Below are 16,058 nucleotides of genomic sequence, written 5' to 3'. Positions count from 1 at the left end.
TTGTAGAGCAATGCATGCCATCAGTGCATCACCCCACTGACATTTCCCTCATCGTCATCATCATCATGCTCCTCCTCGTGATCAGGGTCCATGGGTTGCTGGTATGAGCTGAGGTCCATGGCCTCGGGGTCACCCATCTCAGTGCTGCCTGTGGGGCCATCTCCTGAGTCGGTGGCCTCCTCGAAGGGGTCTGCTGTGGTGACCATAACCTTTGGTCCCATGGGTCGAGAGCTAAGAGGGTTTACCCTCCTGCTGGGGCAGTCTCTGGCCCAATGGCCGATACCCTTGCATACATGACAGGTGTTGATACCTGATGGAGCAGGGCTTCCTTGCTTCGAGGGTTGGGTGGGATGATGAGGAAGGGGTCGGTTTAGGTTTTGTATAGTTGCTTGTGTAGTTGCTTGTGATGGTGATCGAGCTGGATAAGGTTGAGTGGGTTGTCGGATGGGGATCGAACTTTGATTTGGCCGAGACCCAGTTCTTAGTGGAGGTGACATGGCATTTGGGAGTGAGTGTCTAGCCGAGGACTGCTGTAGTAGCATCCTCTGTCGATCAATCTCCTCGACCTCTCGATACCACTCCCATCTCTTCCCAGGTGGATTCCTCTCAAACTTCTCCTGTATGCTGCGAGTGAGACTTCCTCTGAAGAGATCAATCATTAGCTCGTTGTCATCTAGGTTGACCTGTCCCTCCAAGTCTCTGAACCGCTCTACATGACATGTGGTGGCACCAGGAGCATCACTTGTGAGTCTGAGAGCCAACAGCTTGTTGTATGCCTCCATCCTAGCGTTGCGTGGGTTGAACTGCTCTGACAGTCGCTCAGTGAAGTAATGCCAATCATTGAACAGTCTTCCTTCTCGGCCTCTGTCAATGCAAAGCTTGGAAGTCCACCACTCTCTTGCTGTCCCTTCCAGTTGAGCACCCATGTGATTGATCATCCTAGACTGCTCATACACCTGGTTGAACTTAAACCATGCTTCGGCTTCTAGAATGAAGATCTCCATGTCTCGGGGATTGAACTTTGGAAAGGGGGTGGCAATGGGCTTTGACCAGTTAAGCTCTGCCATGATGCTAAAGTCCTCCTCTTGGTCCAGGGGGTAAGGGTCCGTCCTGGTCCTGCTGTAGGGGTCCAGCTTAGTCTTGACATATCTTGGCCCTGTAGGTGAAGCATACTTCTCGTAGTTGATGTCCTCCTGCTCATCCAGGTTGAATGAGACTGATCATCTTGGTTGTGGAGCCAGAGTAGGAGTATGTGGGTCTCCTATCATAGCCTCATCTCCTCCTCCTGCTTGGTCTTCTGAGTGAGAGAGGTCCATTGTCTCCTCCCTGCTCAGTTGAGCTCGTTGTAATCGTTCCTCTCGATGACCCTGTCTGGTAAGCTCTAGCTGTGCTTCCAATAGAGTGAGTAGTCTATCAAGCTTATTGTTGAGGTCTGGGTCCGTCATGGTGATCATGAGGAGCTGCTTGAACGATCCACTCTAATGTCAGGGGTCTCGCACCTGAAACCCAGGTCGGTCTGTCGAGATACTTGGTGACTATCAAACTGTGTGACAGCTATTGTCTCGGTATTGGTGACTATCAAGTTGTGCAGTGACAGCAGGTGGCGTTCGTTGTATATACTATCGTAGGTTTCGGCTGACCTCTGTGGACAGTCCGTTCAGGGGTAGCTTGGCATGATCAATATCAATGCTTCGGTTATGATGACACCAAGGTCTGGTGTGAGTGTTGATGATGATGAGGTTGATGTCATTGGTGATAAGGTTGGTGAGTGTTGATGATAAGGAGGTTGATGGTGTTGGTGATAAGGTTGGTGGTGTCAACACGAGTGTCCAGTGTGTTGACTTGATGCTTAAAGTGACCCCCGGACTGCAGTGGACTACTGCCTTCGGTTCTATCTATATCCAGACCACTAACCTGCTATGGGCGCCTTCAGACATCAGGTAGTGGTGATACAACACACACACTACAATGAGGAGCAACCTTGATAGATTGCTGCTATGCTGACTGTAACTAATGAGTACTTATGTTTCTAAAGTATTGACTAGTTGTATGGTGAGTAGAGTGGATGAGGATCCACTCGACCTATGATGATGAGAAAGCATGGTTATATACCTCTCCTCAGCATCGCCAGCGATGCTGCTCCTGCTCTCTCTCCAGAGAGTACCTTCTTCATCGAGTACTGCTCAGGGGCCTCTCCTGCTTGGCACCCCTGTGCCTCTTGTCGACACTGCTCCTCCTCCTCATGACCTGGTGTCGACTCCTTCGACACTGCTCCTCCTCCTTTGATCAGTGACAGTTCCTTTGGCTCTTGTCTCTCGAGCCCCTGAGTGGTAACCATCTGCATGCTCCTTGAGCTTGGTCCTCTTCGTGGCTGTGCCTGCTCCTTGAGCTTGGTCCTCTTCGTGGCTGTGCCTGGCCCTCCTCGCATATGGGCCCAGTCCTCCTTTGCATGTGAGTCCGTAGGAGTCCATGGTCTCCATGGAGACTGCACTACAACCATGCTCTCTAATGGTATCGACTAGATCTTCGATACCTGTGCTCCTTCCATATGAACCAGTGACCCTCCTGCTCCTTGAGCATTCGGGCCCATGACAACCGTCTGCATGCTCCTTGAGCTTGGTCCTCTTCGTGGCTGTGCCTGGCCCTCCTCGCATATGGGCCCAGTCCTCCTTTGCATGTGAGTCTGTAGGAGTCCATGGTCTCCATGGAGACTGCACTACAACCATGCTCACCACTGGTATCGACTAGATCTCTGACACCTGTGCTCCTACCATATGAACCAGTGACCCTCCTGCTTCTTGAGCATTCAGGCCCATGACACCTGTGAGCTACCACATATTTGAGCGAGAAAAGTCATAGAAGGCTTCTATGATAGATTTCTGCAAGAATACTAATAAAGGCCTTTTACCACAGATCTTGATAGGATCAGTAGTAATTGTCTTTCTACTACAGATTTTGGGTTTCAGGTGCGTGACCTCTGACAGAGTGGATGGGGATCCACTCAACTACTACAATGAGGAGCAAGTGTGCTTTATATAGATGTCCTTGCAGTGTCGCCAGCGACACTGCCCTTACCCTATGTGGTTTCCTCCTACACTGCTCCTCCTCCTCTCGACTCTCCCTCCTAGCAGGCCTGTGTCATGGGCCTGGATGCTCAAGAAGCAGGAGGGTCATGGGTTCATATGGAAGGAGCACAGGTATCGAAGACCTAGTCGACACCAGTAGAGAGCATGGTCGTAGTGCAGTCTCCATGGAGACCATGGACTCCTATGGACTCACATGCAAAGGAGGGCCAAGCACAGCCACGAGGAGGACCAAGCTCAAGGAGCAGGCACAGCCACGAAGAGGACCAAGCTCAAGGAGCATGCAGATGGTTACCACTCAGGGGCTCGAGAGACAAGAGCCAAAGGAACTGTCACTGATCAAAGGAGGAGGAGCAGTGTCGAAGGAGTCGACACCAGGTCATGAGGAGGAGGAGCAGTGTCGACAAGAGGCACAGGGGTGCCAAGCAGGAGAGGCCCCTGAGCAGTACTCGATGAAGAAGGTACTCTCTGGAGAGAGAGCAGGAGCAGCATCGCTGGCAATGCTGTGAAGAGGTATATAACCATGCTTTCTCATCATCATAGGTCGAGTGGATCCCCATCCACTCTACTCACCATACAACTAGTCAATACTTTAGAAACACAAGTACTCATTAGTTACAGTCAGCATAGCAGCAATCTATCAAGGTTGCTCCTCATCGTAGTGTGTGTGTTGTATCACCACTACCTGACGTCCGAAGGCGCCCATAGCAGGTTAGCGGTCCGGATATAGATAGAACCGAAGGCAGTAGTCCACTGCAGTCCGGGGATCACTTCAAAGCATCAAGTCAACACACTGGACACTCGTGTTGACGCCACCAACCTTATCACCAACACCATCAACCTCATTATCATTGACATCACCAATCTTATCATCAACACCATCAACCTCATTATCATCGACATCACCAATCTCATCACCAACACCATCAACCTCATCATCGTCAACACCCACACCAGACCTTGGTGTCATCATAACATTGATATTGATCGTGCCGAGCTACCCCTGAACGGAGTGTCCACAGAGGTCAGCCGAAACCTACGATAGTATATACAACAAACGCCACCTGCTGTCACTGCACAACTTGATAGTCACCGATACCGAGACAATAGCTGTCACACAGTTTAATAGTCACCGAGTATCTCGACAGACCGACCTGGGTTTCAGGCGCGAGACCCCTGACAGCCTGCCTGCCTTACAATGCCGTTCTTTAGCATGGCTTCCCTTACTTCTTGTGGATGGAAGGTCCTTGTGCTGCTTCATTATCAATAGGGGCCCTCCCCACTTCATCTGAGTGGTGACTTGCACCCCCCTACCATCTCACCCATTCTCCTGCCCTGAGTTCATCAATTTGCAGGCCCCTGCTTCATCTGAGTGGCAGACCCAGATGTCCTTGCCACCTGTTCTGTTGTGAGGCCTGTGGACCTGGTGTCCTTTTGCCAGTTTCCACAAGATCTATCATATGATCATGATACTACAGATCCTGGCAGGATTCGTGGTACAATCTCTGCTCCTGCCGAACTGGGCAAGATCTGTCATAGCGCCTGTCATGGGCCTGGATGCGCAGGAAGCAGGAGGATCTGTCGATTCATATGAAGGTAGCACAGGAATCGAGGGATCAGGCAGATCATGGGACTTGCAGAAGAGTTCACCAAGATCTGTGGAAGAAACAGCTCTATGGCAGATCTCACCAAGATCAGCATGAGCCAAGATGGTATCACAAATTACACCAGGATCTGTAGTAACAAAGATTGTATGACATGTTCCATGGAGATGAGGGGCAAGGACAATCATACAACAGATTCAGTATAAACTAAGTGGCAAGGACATTCAGGGTTGCCACCAGATGAGGTAGGGACTCTCTGTCAGAGGTTGCGCACCTGAAACCTGAGATCTGTAGTAGGACCACTTCTATTACAGATCCTGTCGAGATATGTGATTGTATATGTAGTATTACAATTCTCATCAAGTTATGCCATAGTGATGTCCTTATGACTTTACTCACTCAAATCTGTGATTGGGGTTGTGCTATTGCAGATTTCAACTGACCACTGTGGACACTCCATCCAGAGGTAGCTCAGCACAATCAATAATGATATGAACTGTACTGACACCAAGGTCTGGTGTGAGTATGAATGCTTGGTGGTGTTGACATGAGTGTCCAGTGTGTCGACTATTGCTTGAGGTGATCCCTGGACTGCAGTGGACTACTGCCTTCAGTTCTATCTTGAATCCAGACCACTGGTTTGCTATGAACCACCTTCGGATGTCAGTGAGCAGTGATACAACACATGCACTACAATGAGAGGCAATCTACTTGATTGTGACTAAGCTGACTGAAACTAATATGTACTTATGCTTGAAGTATTAACTAGTTGATATGGTGTAGAGTGGATGGCAATCCACTCACTTGTTGCGATGAGGAGCATGGTTATATACCATGCCTGCAGCATTGCCTGTGACACTGCCCCTCCTCCTTGTCCCTCCTATCTGTCCTTCTTTGAACTAGGTATCGATTCCCTCAACACTGCTCTTCCTCCTCATAACCTGTTTGCTAGTGTCCTTGTCACAACTCTTCTTCCTCCCACTGGCAATGGTTCTCCTGGTCTTTGTCTTGTGACCCTCTGAGTGGTAACCAGCTGCATGCTTCTGAGCTTGGTCCCCTTCTTGGCAATGCTTGGTCCTCCTTCACATGTGAAGTTCACCATATGACTGTCTTTGCCACAGAACTCTGTGGAATTTGCCATATGATCATGCTTACTGCAGATTCTGGTGGGATTCATGATATCAACTTTGCTCACACCAATCTAGGTGAGATCTGTAATAGAGCTGTCTCTACTACAGATCTCAGTGAACTCTGCTGCAAATCCTACGATCTGCCCAATTCCTTGATTCCTGTGCTCCCTTCATATGAATCGATGGATCTTCCTGCTTCCAGCGCATTCAGACCCGTGACACTCTCCACAACGATGAAATCAGTGTGAGGAGATGGGGGACGAAATCAGGAGGTGGATGGACGAAGGGGGGGGGGGGGTGCATTGTCATTTGGATGAAGTGGGGTGACCCCTATCAGCAACGAGATGATACTGACTCTCCTGTACTCAGGAGCAGGAGAAGCAGTGCTCAGCAGTGGGGTGGTGCATTGGTAAAAGACCTCTGCCACAGTACTTGACAAAGATAGTGCCCTCTGGAGAGAAAGGGCCAGAGCAGAGTTGCAGGCAACACTGCAAAGATATATAAACCATGCTGTCTCATCATAAGTGGTTGAGTGGATCCTCATCCACTCTACACCATACACAACTAGTTATCACTTAGCACAAGTATACATTAGTTTCAGTCAGCAAAGTTGCAATCAAGTAGATTGCTTCCCTTGTAATGCATGTGTTGTATCACTGCTCACTGACATCCAAAGGCAGTTCATAGCAAACCAGCAGTCCAGATAAAGATAGAACTGAAGGCAGTCATCCACTGTGGTCTGGGGATCACCTTAAGCACTCAGTCAACACACTGGACACTCATGTCAACAACATCAACTATCTCAATCACACCAGACCTTGGTGTCCTGCAATACATTCAAGTTATTGATTGTGCTGAGCTACCTCTGGATGGAGTGTCCACAGTGGTTAGTCAAAACCTGCAATAGCAAAACCATTGCTGCATCTTCAGGTGAGAAAAGTAATAGAGGTGTCTCTACTACATATCTCAACAAGAATCATAATACCTCTAGCATTGTCACATATCCCAACAGGATTCATAATAGACATGTTTCTATTACAGATATCAGGTTTTGGGCACACGACCTCTGACAGCGCCTCTCTACTACATCTCTCAATGAACTCTGTTGTAAAACCCTCGATTTGCCCAATCCTCGATTCCTGCGCTCCTCCTCATATGACTTCTGCTTCTGCGCATCCGGTCCCATGACAGTAGGCAGTGTTCTTCACTGTGGTCCAGTCTCTCTCCATCTGTAGGCAATACACTATTGCGGTACAGATACGTTCCTTCATCATTAAACGTCTGTCAGCATTACGAACACTTGTGCTGTCACAGACGATGATCTATTATATCTAGGTATAGCATCAGCAAGACAATAACATTAGCAAGACAATAACATCTACGATTGTACCACATAGCCTCTGAACAGAGTGTTCATGGCAGTCAGTCAAAACCAATCAGAAGTGAGCCTTCTGATTCCTTTCACTGAAACAGTTCGAAAGGAGCTTACTTGATTGATCTCACCGATATCAACCGGAACCACCGAAATTGGGTTTCAGGCGTGCAACCGCTGACAGTTATGATGCGGATCTGAGCAATGGTGGTGGGTGATGATGAGTAACAGTGGTGGGTGATGATGAGCAATGACGGTGAGCGAGGTTGGCGAAAATGTTAGAGGGAAGTGGAGAGAGTGAAAACACATGACCTCAACATTTCGCTCTAACATGTTCGCCAACCGCGCTCAGCGTCGTCACTCATCATCACCCACCAAGGCTACTCAGATGCACGTCAACACCCCCTTGCCCCTATTGTGATAGCACGCAATCATACATGTCACTTCATTCATTCCAGGCACCCACACACTAGTCATGGGGAGGGATAATATGCTTTTCATTGCCTGGTAGCTAGTTGCTCTCAATCATCATCGCGATTGCTGTCTGTCTCGCTGCTGCTCGCTTGTGTATTCCTCAAGAATGCCAAATATATATGTCTCTACCGATGGTCAGTGTGTGGGTATGTGAAATGAAGCGATAGAGAGGATTGCGTGCTATCACAATAGGGATAGGAGGGTGTTGACGAGGATCTGAACAACGGTGGTGGGTGACGATGAGCAATGGTGGTGGGTGATGACGAGTAACGACGGTGAGCGAGGTTGATGTAAATGTTAGAGCGAAGAAGAAGGTCACGTGATTTTTATTATCAGATCTTTCTGTCAAGTCTCATTTTTCGAAGATGTCTGTGAACGTTTGTGTTGTGAGGGATATGAAGCGAGACACAGAATGTTGGTGTATTGAGTGCAAGGCGAGAGAGGGCGAAGCGAAGAAGACTTGTAGATGAGGTAGCAGCAGCTGTGCAGCTCAACGTTTGATGTCGAGTTATGTTTCAGGCAACATGAAGGACTGGAAGGGGCGAGGCGTCGAGCTGCGCGCATGCCTCGAATGAGCACTAGACCCGGCAGAGCTGGCAGAAGACATACGCCTCGGAATGGGGTTGTTGAGATACCAGTCACTTAGACTTCGTGCCGGTGCAGCTGGTAGGTCTGGCAACGAGGGTCGCATAAGCTCGTCATCGTCGCGATCAAGGACCTCTTCGTATGGAGAGATGGAAGAGGAGCTGGATGGATAGTGCAGCGAAGGCCGTCTGTGTTCGTATCCTGCCGGTGGAGTAAGAGCGACTGGCGAGGGTCTGGACAAGGTCGAGATGGTTGCTGATCGCAGCCTAGTGATGCGAGAAGATACGGTTCTCATTTCGCGATCTTCTAGGGGGCGAAGGTTGCGGACTGGGCTGGAGAGTCGACGTGCATGAATGCTGGAAGAAGTGGTTCGAGGTACTCCGGCTCGATGATGCTCGTGCATGGATCTGCGATAGGGATTGGGGAGGTCATAGGACTCTCTGGTACCCTCGGCAACTCTGTAGCGAGGCAGAGAGCTGGCCTCGCCATGTCGTCTGTATGGCTCTGGACCACGTTGAAACTCTGTCGCGCTGGAGAGGGTGTGTGTGCCCTCATCGGGTGGGGAAAGGGATGAGGCGCTCGCTGAGGGTGGCCACAATGAAGATAGCTGGACGATGGAGCTCTGAGCCAGTGAAGTAGGCTTTTCGAGATCGGGACAGTATGCCCAATAGTGGCCCTTGCCAAGCTGGCCATGCTCTCGCTCTAGCTTGATGAAGTATGGCTGGGTGGAGAGGTTGTGTCGAAGAGTGTTCTGTGGAGGTGAAGAGAAGCGGCGCGTCAGCGGCTTGATGGAGCAAGAAAGGGAGAAATGGTTAAGGAGGAGAGCGGTTATACTTACTTTCCAGCCAGCCCCCTTGGGCGAGGCAGCAAAATGTGGGAACTTTGCTTCAAGATCGTGGTAGAGCTGAATGAGAGTGAGCTTGCCCTCATGTCGCTTGAGAATACAGAGCTTGATGAGTTCGGTGTATGGATGAGGAGGCCTCGTTTCGACACTTCCCGGATCGAGCTTGTCCCACACCTCCTGAAAGTGCTGTGATCGAAACAAGCGGGACATGGAACGACCTTCAGAAGTTGTCATCGCGTGAGCATAAGGATCAGGCGAGACGAGCGTTGCAGGATGGCCAAAGCGTGTCGGAGAAAAGTCATGCATTGGATCGTAGTCGCCTTCTGGGGGAGACTGGAGCGAATACGAGTCAAAGTCGAGTGATCGGCGATTGTCGTTCAGGTTGCCGTTTCGGAAAGGTGGCAATGGAGCAAGACTGTCGGGGATGGGTAAGAAGGTGGTGCTTCGCGAGCATCCTGCTGACATCGAGGTCATCAGATCCCGTGGCTGAGAGAGGTACATGACGTGCTAGGTGCTTAACAAGATGATGATACGCGCTGGAGCAAGGAGGGAGGCGCCTAGAAAGATGGCCTGGAATGCAGTATGATGAGCTAAGGGATCGGAACGCTCTGCAATGTGCAGTTGGCGACAAGAGTATGTGTCGTCTTGGCGCGTGCTCAGGAACTGGGTGGGAATGACAGGTAGTTTGTAGCTCGGTTCAGAAGCAAACATGCGATGAGGGTCTTTATAAGCTGGAAGATGTGGAGCTAGCCTATGCCGCTGTTTGGTGCGCAGCAGAAGGCGTAGACTCGGAAGATTGGAGCAACCTGGTAAAGCAGGAGACATGAGAGGATATCTCTAGCACACCGGAACGAGGTGCATACTGCCATGTAGACAAGATGGCATTTCGAGCTCATAAGCGGAAGCAACGCTGTCCCATCGCACTTCCCCAGATCCTTTCTGAAGAATGATGCAAAGAGAAGACAATCGGACTCGAGTTTCATTCCTTTCTGCAAGCCATGCCAAGAGGGCGACGGTGCAATGCACTTTGTTTGTCCCGCCAGAGAGGCCCAGAAAGAAAAAGGGAAAAAGAAATCAAGAAATCATCACAGTAACAAAGAAGGAAAAAAGAAAAACGAAAAAGGAAAAGAAAAGAAAAAGAAAAAAGAAAAAAGAAAAAAGAAAAAAGAAAAAAAAAAGAAAAAGAAAAAGAAAAAGAAAAAAGGATCGGATCGTCAATGCGCGAGACGTGTGTCGACAGGTGTCAATGCAACTGTGTGGGAGGTCTTGACTGATAGCGATGCAGCAAGTGCTAAGCGGAAGCAACAGCATTGTTATCGATAGGGCCAGAGTAGGTCGGGAAGCTGCAAAGGTAAGATGCGACGGAGCTTGTCGGATCTGCCAACAGATGTTCCCACGCTCTTTGGAGCGGTGCTCATTGTGGGCGTGTTCGGATGTGCATGGCTAAGCCTCTGAATCTGCTGACTGCCAACTGAAGCTGCTCAAGTCATCAAGAGCAGCTGAAATTGACAGGAAACATGGTGAGCTGAGGCATAACGGACAACGGTGGTGTCCGTACTTCGTTTCGAGCCGTGAGAACGCTTCAATTCCTCTCGGCCAACTTTTTTGATGTTCATTAGGTTGGATGCGCTTTGCCAGCCTTGTCCCTACGCACCATTCTGCACCTTGCTTCTGCGAGACCCACGATTCTGCAGCACTCGAATGAAGCTTTAGGCTTTCCAGCTTTTCTTTGCTGTCCAAAACAGCTCTCAAATTCTGAGCTTAGCAGGGGCCAAGCTGGCAACCTCTCCTCTTCACTCGCTCGCCCAACCCATTCGGAAGCAAGAGCTGTGTGATGCTACTCTTTTTTCTTTTTTTTTTTTTTTTTTTTTTTTTTTTTTTTTTTTTTTTTTTTTTTTGGGACTACCCAATCGTTACCACAAGTTGTCGCTGTAAAACAAGCAAAGGCAACAGCCGATGCTTGCAACTTTCACCAGCCTGGCGAATTTCGTTTGCTGCTGCGACTGTCTACTACTCGTCTGTCACATTAGATTTAAGCTTAAGCTCGACCGTGGTTTCCGAGTGAGTCAGAGAAAAGCTTGCGGAAGAGCCGAAAGAAGATCTTTTCTGTCGCGTTGCCAAAGGCTCAGCTTGCAAGCATACCAGCGCAATTAGCACTGACTTGCCTTGGTTCGAGATGGCATCACTTGGCTCTGGTCACCAATCTCTGCAATGACAATGCCACAGATCTGACGCCTGCACGAGCAGAAAAGTAATGTCGTGATGCTGATGTTTTGTTCTGATTGGGTAGCGGCACTCTACTCTAACTTCAGCAAGTGGCAGAGCCTGTTTTGGCCGGCCAATTCTGAGCAGCCCACTTGCTCATCGACTCGACAAAGAATTCGACAACCGTCTTTGGCAAGCAGGAGGCAAGACAAGACTCTACTTGCACGTCGACTCCGATGGAGGTCTAGTTTGAAGCCGGCCCGCAACCAACCAGGCTCAGCGGTGCCTCTGAAATGTTGGAGCAAGCCTAGCCATCTATCTCAAAGGCACTCTGATCTTTGACATTGACCAGTTTGCACATTGCTGGAGCAAGGAGTATGCTTGTTGGATGCTATCAGATTGCCGCTCATCTCGTCGACAAAAAGCTTGACACTCTTAAAGAAAGCGTCACGGTAGTCCGCTGTCTCGCAGGTGGGACTGGTTGCAAGCAAGCTCAAACTCTGCTTCTTGGCATTGACTTTGAGAGCGTGATTCTATATTGTCGTTCGGAAGCCATCCGTCTTTGGACAAGCAAGACTCTGAACTCAAAAAAGCATATGTCCACCATAACCTTGGCCGAACAAGGCCGACTTGACACCGAGTCAAGTGTTTACTCAACCACCACCAGCCTTGAAGCCTTGAAATCTTGCACCCTTGAAAATCTTGCACCCTCGAGACAAGCTGATCACTTGATTGCACGTGCAAGTGCAAGATTGCGCTGAGAATCAACAATGATGCTATCAAGCTCTGCTCCTCGTGCTTACAAGCTCAAGCTAGATCAGCCTTGCTCTCGAGCATTCCCACACTCTCGCAAATGAGACAAAGCAGCGACAAATGCCCGGTAATGCATCTCTGCGGCAGAGTCTTGGAAGGATTCGGGCTGCACCGTTTGCGCCTCTGTACCTTGTGCGCATCTTTCTCCAACTGTTTGGAGGCACCCTACCGACTTCATCTCTTCCCCAGCAAGCTTTGCAATTTCAAAAACGCCGTGAAAAGATGCGAGAAAAGCTTGGTTGTCTGGAGCACAGCCATCCGAATGATACTTCCGAAATCAAGTCCCTTAACTCTCTCTTGGCATATGCGCCTGACAATAACACCCTCTATCCTCATGACACATCAGCATCCTGCCATTCTCGAACACGGCGGCAACAGCTGAACCGACTTTCGGAACACTCTATTGCCGCTCTGCCATGCTCTTCCCTGACAACCGTTTCACTTGCGCACTCAATCTTGCACGTTGTCGCCAAATACTTGCTTTGCGTGAGAATGCGGCACTTGGAGCCTCGAGCGCACATGTTCATCAGCACGGACCTGAGTTACTCTTGCCTTGTTCTGCAATTACTTTCTTGCTCTTGGTCCAATCAGAGATACAGGCAGATGTCCATCTCCCATCGCTCCCCGCCGTCGAGTGCAAGATTAGATCAGAGGTCAATTAGGATCGCACGATTTCCCATCCGAGTCGCTTCCCTGCCCAGAAGGGTACCACTTGCACCTTGCTTCCATCGCAATCAGCCACCTCTCGGAATTTGCGATGCACGTATACTGCAGGAACGATTGCTGCTGACCATCCGCTCTCCACCTTGCGAAGCTTGATCCTCCCTTTAGCCATTTCTTCCGCATCGTCGTAGCCGTAGAACTTTCTTCCATTCAAACTAACGTAGCTGGCCAACTGATCCAGTGCACCGAAGCTTTCCAACAGTGTTGCGCAGAGAGGAATAAGGATTGATGACGTGTAGACACCGGCAGCACAGCCACACGAGACTACACCCCTCGCCTCAACCTCTTCTCCGCCAGATGATGATGCCTTGATACCGGGAGCACCGTGGGTCACCGCAGAAGGGTACTTGTTGGCCAATGGATGCGGCGCCGAATCCGAGCCAAGGAAGAAGCGTGCATGTCCTGTCGATTGCAACCGCGGGCTCAAACAAGGCAAACGTCAATCTTTGCTCGCTCGCAGCTCAAGCTGAAATCTGCTGGGACCTTTGACCTACCTTGACGAATGACCTCGCGCAATGCTTGTCGGTCATCGGGATACTTTGCAACCGGCTTGCAGAAGTTGAGCGGCTTTCCGGCCCAGTCGTCTACAATCAGCTCGAGGTGGTGGGGTGTGATAGTGCATCCGACAGTGTCTCCGCACTGCTTGACAGCCTCGACCGCCTTTCTTGTCGTCGCATGCTCGAGCACGATCTTGAGTTTTGGGAATTGGCCGTGGATCTTGAACAAGTGCGTCAAGAACTTCTCTTCGGCGTTTAGGAGGCAGATGCCCACATCGGCATTCGATGGGACCTCTCCATGCAAGTTGAGAATCATGTTGTGCTTCTGCATCTCCTCAAAGATCGGGTAGTAGCTCTCGTAGTCCTCGATTCCACTGTCCGAGTTGGTGGTCACACCGCGAGGGTAGCTCTTGACACCACGGACACCATTCTGTGCTGCCTTTGCGATCTCGGCAGGTGTCAGGGCAGGAGAGAGGTATAAGGTGCCAACGAACTTGGTCTTTGGGGCAAGCGCCTGGAGCGACTGCAAGTATTCCGTCGCTTGCTGTGCCGAGGTGATGGGAGGTACCAGGTTGGGCATCACATAGGCCAGAGATACTCCACCTTGGGCGACGTGCGGGGTAACGAGTTCCGACATCTCGCCCTGTCGCAGATGCACGTGAAAGTCGGCCGGAGCCGGCACGGTGATCTCTTGTGCTGACATGTTCGGAAGTGACCGAGATTGACGAGGACGATGATGGTGAAAGATTGTTGCAAGCAAGCCAGCTCGATGTCAAAAGCATGTCGTCCCTCACTTTGGCGCAACGAATGAGAAGCGAGAAGAAATGCCGAGTGCACACGCTTTCTGTTTTTCGCACTCTGCAATTTTGGTTCAGCTTTTTCCAATCAATCCAACGCGTATATGGCCGCTCTACTTGCCGCTCAACATCGGCGCTGACAGACGAGGTTTAGACTGCATCTGACACTGCTTCGGTACATACAAACCTCTTTTGTGACGGCCGTTGTTGACACGTAAGGTAGCCAATCAGAATATCTTTATCAACTGAACTACGTCGTAAGAGGAAGATCTAGATACAAAGCTTTCCAGATCCTTGAGTGGTCGATCATGAACTCTGAACAGCAGCTTATCCGAGACGCAGACCGAGGACAAGACCGGCCATGAAGGTGGCTCGCGGCTGGAAGTCGGCCATGAGAAAGTTGGCCGTCCTATTCCAGATGCGCTGGAGGGTGCTACCAGAGTATCCTCCAACATTGGTGGTCTCGGGACCAGCAGCACTGCCGACAAGTTTGTCGTATCGAGAGTTGATGGCGGACCAGTTGACAGCAATCAGCCTTTGGCTGTTGAGGTACTGGAGGAGGACATAACAGCCACCTAGAAGGAAGGCGATCAGCTTGAGTCCCTTCTTGATGAAGACGCCAGCGCAGACACCGCAAATAGTGCCGAAAGAAAGCTGATACACGTTGACAATGCTTTGAGGTTCCGTGGCGACTGCAGTGTCATCCTTGACGACAACCGGAGTGGAAGCGGTTGCGTAGGGGCGAGCAGGTTCGCACTGAACACTCTGAAAGCCGAAAGCGCTCAGACCGGCGGCAGCAATCAAAGAGCCACCTCCGAGCATCAGAACCATTCGTGCTGTTGAGCCTGAGCTCGACGTTGCAGACGCAGCTACTGCGCGAGGTCGGATGTTACGGCTGGCAGCCTCGAAGCGCAGTCGTGGGTCGATGCGCTTTCCGTAGTATGTGCGAACTTGTTGAGGCATGCGCATACTCAAGCCCACCCTGGCCTCGGCCATGGAGGCAGCCTGATGTCACGAGTCGAAAAGTTCAAGCACAAGGTCAGAGATCAGCATGCCTGCACTGCCGCCAGAGAGACAGAATCCTTGCAGATAGCAGACTTACCCGACAGACTTGCGGGACTGTGCGCATCAATGGAAAAGCATTCATCTTGGGTTTGAAAGAGTGTGCCTTGGACGATGTCGATGTTCCGATGAAACTGGTGGCGGATCATCATGTCGAGATTATCGTCGTATTTGCTTGTGTATCTCTAGAAACCCGGCCTTGTTTCCGCAGCGTCAACCTCCACATCGACAACACACAGCATCACAGCGAAGCGTGCCAAGGCGACTCAACTGCCATTCTTGTGTCTATTTTTGACAATCATAGGTCGGAAGAAACGCTGCCTTTCGAGAGCCTCGGACTCAAGCATCCTTTGTGTGTAAAAGCTCTTCGTCCACACAACGTCGACATATTTGTCTCAAGCAGAGAAAAGTTCATGGCCCAGAAGCTTGATGAAAGGAGAACTCTTGTGTGCATGCAGAACGGATCAGTACCCGGGTAATCACTGTGCTTGCAGAAATCACCGTCTCGAAAATCTATACAATCGCCATAACTCGTCCATCTCTCGATGAATCTTGCTCCAAATTTGGGGAGGACGCTTGCCTCCGAATTTCCTCTTCCTGGCTGCCAAAAAAATTGGCAAAATGTTTCGATTCGAGGGCTACTACGGGATTCGAACCCGCGACCACCTCTATTTAGAGCCTCTTTTTGCAAGTGTGATGCCACACTGGGTATTGCCCGAAAGAGGTATCCTACCACTGGACGAAGCAACCTCTCTTTAATTTAACAAGTTCAGCCTTTGTGTACATATACAGTGTCGCTGTCACCGATGACCTCCGAAGGAGGCTTCTCATTGTTGTAAGCCGGTCAAGAGTCTTGACTCAGCTCAATT

At 50.2% G+C, this 16,058-nt stretch overlaps 3 protein-coding genes and 1 non-coding gene across 4 annotated transcripts; all 4 read right to left on the bottom strand.

Annotated features, from left to right (window-relative positions):
• Nucleotides 1–8,171: 8,171 nt before the first annotated feature.
• Nucleotides 8,172–9,557, bottom strand: UHO2_02931 (uncharacterized protein; the record flags this gene model as incomplete). The annotated part of the gene is made up of 2 exons (XM_041555719.1): nt 8,172–8,999; nt 9,087–9,557. 2 exons carry the CDS (start codon nt 9,555–9,557, stop codon nt 8,172–8,174), a joined length of 1,299 nt encoding a protein of 432 aa, XP_041411653.1.
• Nucleotides 9,558–12,768: 3,211 nt separating this feature from the next.
• Nucleotides 12,769–14,033, bottom strand: UHO2_02930 (putative dihydroorotase; the record flags this gene model as incomplete). The annotated part of the gene is made up of 2 exons (XM_041555718.1): nt 12,769–13,235; nt 13,328–14,033. 2 exons carry the CDS (start codon nt 14,031–14,033, stop codon nt 12,769–12,771), a joined length of 1,173 nt encoding a protein of 390 aa, XP_041411652.1.
• A 421-nt stretch (nt 14,034–14,454) lies between these two features.
• Nucleotides 14,455–15,274, bottom strand: UHO2_02929 (uncharacterized protein; the record flags this gene model as incomplete). Its single annotated transcript, XM_041555717.1, has 2 exons — nt 14,455–15,132; nt 15,230–15,274. The coding sequence occupies 2 exons, from the start codon at nt 15,272–15,274 to the stop codon at nt 14,455–14,457; spliced, it is 723 nt and encodes a 240-aa protein (XP_041411651.1).
• Nucleotides 15,275–15,824: 550 nt separating this feature from the next.
• On the bottom strand, nt 15,825–15,939 carry tRNA-Pro(CGG). The gene has a single exon. It is a non-coding gene; the product is annotated as a tRNA-Pro (tRNA).
• Between the last annotated feature and the right edge of the window lie 119 nt (nt 15,940–16,058).

Source organism: Ustilago hordei (genome assembly GCF_900519145.1).
Source record: "Ustilago hordei strain Uho2 genome assembly, contig: UHO2_contig_04, whole genome shotgun sequence".
In the NCBI taxonomy this organism is placed as follows: Eukaryota; Fungi; Basidiomycota; class Ustilaginomycetes; order Ustilaginales; family Ustilaginaceae; genus Ustilago; species Ustilago hordei.
This window is presented reverse-complemented; position numbering and strand designations above follow the sequence as displayed.